General features: G+C 42.4%; 1 protein-coding gene across 1 annotated transcript; it reads right to left on the bottom strand.

Annotated features, from left to right (window-relative positions):
- Positions 1-854: 854 nt before the first annotated feature.
- LOC142450811 (transcription factor Spi-C-like) lies at positions 855-3,749 on the bottom strand. The gene has a single exon (XM_075552755.1). It carries the CDS (start codon positions 2,533-2,535, stop codon positions 1,789-1,791), a length of 747 nt encoding a protein of 248 aa, XP_075408870.1. The 5' UTR covers positions 2,536-3,749; the 3' UTR covers positions 855-1,788.
- Positions 3,750-5,069: the final 1,320 nt, after the last annotated feature.

Below are 5,069 nucleotides of genomic sequence, written 5' to 3'. Positions count from 1 at the left end.
AGCAGCCAGACCCACAAAGTCGAATGAAACTTTTCCCCCTGAACTCAGTAAAATTTGCATAAAATTTCCCTTTTATTTGAAAAAGCCTGTGTCTTAGAATACAATGGATCATAATTGTGTTAGTCTGGGTAAACTAGAGAAACAAATCCACAGAAACTCAGATGTGTAAGAGAGTTTTATATAAAGAGTAAGTGTACATTAAGAAAGCATCCCAACCCAGTGCTGCCCAAGCCCATAAGTCTGACATTAGCCCATATGTCTGCCACCAATCCACAAAGTCCTCCTAAACACAAGTCGACTGCAGGAAGAAAGCCGAATCAGTGTGTAAAGATCTCAGCAATTGGCTGCAAGAGGGTAGGTCCATGTGGCTTCACCTCAGGGATGTCTTGCAGGAAGTCTTGCCCGCTGAAAACAGGGAACTAAGGCAGCTGCACCCTGGTCCGACCCTCAGAGCGAGACGTGAGAATAAGGACAAGACTCACCGAGCCATTTCTCTCTCCACCCTCCAATTAATCCCACGTGTTTATTGGCTAGGTTGGCACAATAAACCTTAACTATCTCAATAATTCATAAATTCTATACCTACATGTATCAATCATCTGAATAAAAATTAGCAGAGATCAGAAACCACTTTCCTGACTTTTTTTTTAAGAGTAAAAATTTATTTCCATCTCATGTAACGGAATTCAAAATTGTGTTGTAAGGTGAGAAAACAATGATTATATATAAGCTGATACAAGATTTCTTCAAACTTTTCCACCCAGTAGGGGCATGGAGTTCCAGGGCCCCCAAATGTTGGCACCAACATTTTGCCCAATGAGAACGTACATGTAATTATGGAAAGAGATGACACCAATATCCAGGACTCAGATTGTTGGATCATTTCACTGTAAGCTCGTAGGGTATCTAACCGGGGCCTTGGTGGTGTCATGGTTACCAGTTGGGCTGTGATCCACAAGGTCGGCAGTTCAAAATCACCAGCCACTTCCCCAGGAGAAAGAAGGGGCTTTCTACTCCCATAGATTACTCTTGGAAACTTACAGGGACAGTTCTACTCTGTCCTACAGTCACTATGAGTGCACATGGACTTGATGGTATAGAATCACCTCTGTAGGGCAATAATAATGACAGATTGATTATTTCCCCTGCAAAGTTCAGTGCTATTGTTTTAAAAGGAGAGAATACGTGAAAACACTTAAGTCTTTTTTTTTTTTGATAGGACAATAAAACTTTTAATAATACTCATTCACTCAAGCAGAACTATGCCTCTTGGACAAGACGTGCCATACCAAAGCAAAGAGCTTAAAAGCAAAGAAAAAATAGAAAATATATGGTGGTCTGAAATTGCCAATTCCTGGGTACCTTCAAATTAGGAAACTTGAACCGTAGTCCAATGACCTCCAAATCCATAAGCTTGGGATCATCATCATCTGCTCCTCTAAGTCCCAAGGGGATGTCAGTTCCTTTAATCTGCCATAGATGTGTGTTTAAGGTAAAATCCAGTTTACTTAGAGGGGTTTCCAAATGAACCCTCATGTTGTGATCTAGAAGGATACTGTGCGCCGCAGAGGAACAGAGTCTAAAGTCCCTGCTGTCTGCAGCATGCTGCTGGGCCACCGAGGAAGGTGGTCGTGTTTCCACCAATGTTAGTAAAGGCTGGATGCTGTTTCGGCAAAGATAGCGACAAGGTAACTGACCGTTTTCTTCTCTTCAGTATTTGCCTTAAAGGAAGAGTCCTAGCAGGTACAAGCTTCTGGTGCCAGGAAGCCATTAAACACGTGGGTATGGCTAGCAATCAGGCTCACTTAGCTCATGGTAGTTGGCACATGGATGGTTATAGTTTGCATTCCAATGATTTAAACCGAGATATTCTTGTTCAGGTTGGACGCACGGTGAGTAGAAGACCTCTTTTCCCAAGAAATAAGAGGGAGAAAGTCTTTGGAGAATGGCCTCGCTGAACTGGTAAGTTAGTTTTCTCCGGATTTTGATGATTTCCCCAGTTCTTCCGTAATTCCGCAATGCCCTGGCCATTTTCTGGTAAGTCATGGTCTTCCGGTTGCCTTTCCTTTCCCCCCAAAGTTCTGCAAGTCTCTCTTTGTTTTTTGACACAAACTGAAAGATGCCCTTGCTTCTATCTACCCACTGAATACAAGAAGCCATCTCCGGGTTACACAGGGATTCAAGAAGGTATTCAAACAGCCGAAGCTTCTTTCGGCCTTTTCCGACCTTTTGCTGGAGAGCGGCAGGTTGCGTTAGCTGGTTTTCAGCGATATTCTGCAGTGATGGATGCATATTTGTTTCCACACAGTAGTCTGCAACATTATTGATGATGGTTTTCCAGGTACAGGCAGGCTCCTCCGCCGGTAGCACTCCAAAGCAGCTGGGGCTCCCTCGGACCTGAGCGCAGTGGTTGATGAAAGCCAGGTAATTTTTGTAGTCTGGAGAGTACTGGAGGTTGCCTGTTGAATGTTGCCTCAACACATCAAAAGCATCTTCAAATGCTTGCCCCAGCTTGTCTTGTTCACTACACGCCATGTTTGATTAATAAATTGGGTGATTCTGCTCATGGGCCTGCTACCTTGCGTCTAAAAGGGCCAGACGCCAGGAGTCTCGGCTTTCCCGGAGATCAACACTTAAGTCTTACACATTTTTTACAATAAAAATAGCAGAAGTCTGGAGACTTTGAATAATTCTTCTTGAGTTCAAGCTAGGACAGGACTAAATTGATGTCAAGCCATCATACTTATTCCAACTTTGGCAACCATCAGCAAACTGGCACCTGCAATTAAGCCCGCAGGCATAAATTTCCCGGAGTTGTAGAATCTCATTCCCATGCCAGCCAAGGTCCCGGATGCAGCTATGAAAACCCAACCGTTCCTGGGATTCTGCGAGAGCTGATATGCACCCGGGGCCCGCTAACCCCCCGAAGAGAAGTCCAGCAGCGAGGACGGGACACTACCTGCTTTCACGTAGCCAATGATCCCACCAGAAGCAACCGGTGCTGCATAGCCAAAGCCAAACCAATGCAGGGGGACTAGTGAGCTGGGTTGCTTCTCCATGGTTCTCTTCCCCCTCTGTCCAACTGCGCGAAGACACGCTGCCTGCACCCGAACCGCGCTCCTGAGGTCAGCTCCAGCGGACGAAAGAACGGGTCTCAAGGCGAGAATATCGGAAATGTCGCCGAGACTTTTGTCACCTTCTCAACTTCATTTGTGTATGACTGAGGAATCAGGCAATGAAACATAAGATTGTAGAACTTCTGATGCAAGTAGGCTGTTCCTAAATGACTTTTCTGAGACCTGTATAATTGTGAAAGCTATTTGCTTTGTTGGTAGAATATTCTTGATCAAATTATATTCTGTATCCAAACTTTTTTATCTTCTGAGGGAGAGGTCATCACCGTAACCTCAACTCCCCACTTCCTAACACTGTCAGAGATAACAGTCCCATGCCAAATAATTCGTCTCCTGTGAGCACTACCAGCACAAATGGGCACTTCAATTTTGGCAACCTAGAACCCGACACTGTAGAGAGCTCCAGCAGTACTTTGGACCAAAAAAGAAATAGTGAAAAGCCAAGGGTAGCAAAACAATGTAAAAAGCCTGAGAACCCAAAGGCTATGAACTCTGGATTCTACATTCAAGGTTAAAAAGTTTGCTCTGAAATTAACAAAAAATAATTGTAAAACAGCAAGTGTGAAGCTATTGTTTCTCCATCTATGTGGCACTACTATCATTCCTGGAAGAATGCTGCACTCTTCCATCGGGAGACAAGGTGGCTGAGTGGAGATGTTTCCCAAAGAACTTCTGAGGGCACGATTTGCTAGTCTCAATTAATGAAGTGTATTGTCATGATGGAAAATTTTCTTCAATGCATCTTTCACAGCCGTTCTCAACCAATAGTTTTCTATTATCTTAAAACTTCTTTCTGAATCAGCACCCATCATCAATGAATACCCTAGGGAAACCTTATCAAAATTACCTTTTAGGAATATTCCCCTCAGAAACCACTGTTCTGATTGCATAAATTTATTTACACATACCTTTTTGAATGGAATAAACTTGAACATGTGTAAATTAGAACCCTTATGGCAATACTTTTCTAACATACCTTTGTATATGCCTGGGTTTTTTAATATGAGGAAACATGACGCTCCTAAGGCGCGGATAGGGCCTAAGTATCAGAGTATGGGTAGTCTAGACTAACTCTTGTCTGTGAAACCTCTAAAATCACTGGCTGTTAAGTGCTAACACTAGAATGAAGCACATACAACAGCTTGATGTCATGATAGTCCCAGCATAATTTTTCCATTTTAAAAAATTTTCATCCTTATGCTTGACTCCATATATATATATATAGAAGGCAGTATTTCTTTTACCTAAAATACTCTATTAGTACACATTTGAAATATGCACTTAACATTAAATAGAAAATAAAAGCATTCCTTCCAAGGTACCCGAGTGGACTTTCACTAATCTGGTAAGCAACTAAATTTTCAAAAAATCATTTTATTAGGGGCTCATACAACTTTATAATCCGTACATACATCACTTGTGTCCAGCACATTCGAGCATGTTGCCATCATTCTCATAACACGTTTTCTACTTGAGCCCTTGGTATCAGCTCATTTTTTTCCCTCCCTCCCCGCTCCCCTGAACCCTCGATAATTTATAAATTATTTTAAGCAACTAAATTCTTAATCATTTCCATCAAGGACTCCAAATAAGCCTTTAGGTCTAACTCGCTGGTTTAAGATTTATGTGTCTAAAGCAGCCTCACCTAGCCTCACATGCGCAATGAAGTTTTACTCCCAACCCATAACTGTAGTTACATTATACTCAGCATTCACATGTGAAAACAAAATTATAGCTAATGGTCCTTATAATACTCTTCCCACTCCCACAAAAACTCTTCCCACCCAAAGGCCATTGTTTTAACAATTGAATCTTGCTGTTATTACATGCTATCAAGTCCGTTCTGTGAGCAATAGAAAACACGGCCAGGTTGTCCTGTCTTGTTTGAGCCCCTTGTTGTAGTCAGTGTCGATACACCCTTGATGAGGATCTTCC

Source organism: Tenrec ecaudatus, chromosome 6 (assembly GCF_050624435.1).
Source record: "Tenrec ecaudatus isolate mTenEca1 chromosome 6, mTenEca1.hap1, whole genome shotgun sequence".
Classification (NCBI taxonomy): domain Eukaryota; kingdom Metazoa; phylum Chordata; class Mammalia; order Afrosoricida; family Tenrecidae; genus Tenrec; species Tenrec ecaudatus.
The sequence above is the reverse complement of the archived record's forward strand: the minus strand, read 5'-3'. Positions and strand labels throughout refer to the sequence as shown.

Bases quoted from the DNA above. Each gene is read 5' to 3' on its own strand.
- LOC142450811 (XM_075552755.1), bottom strand. From the start codon at position 2,535: ATGGCGTGTAGTGAACAAGACAAGCTGGGGCAAGCATTTGAAGATGCT.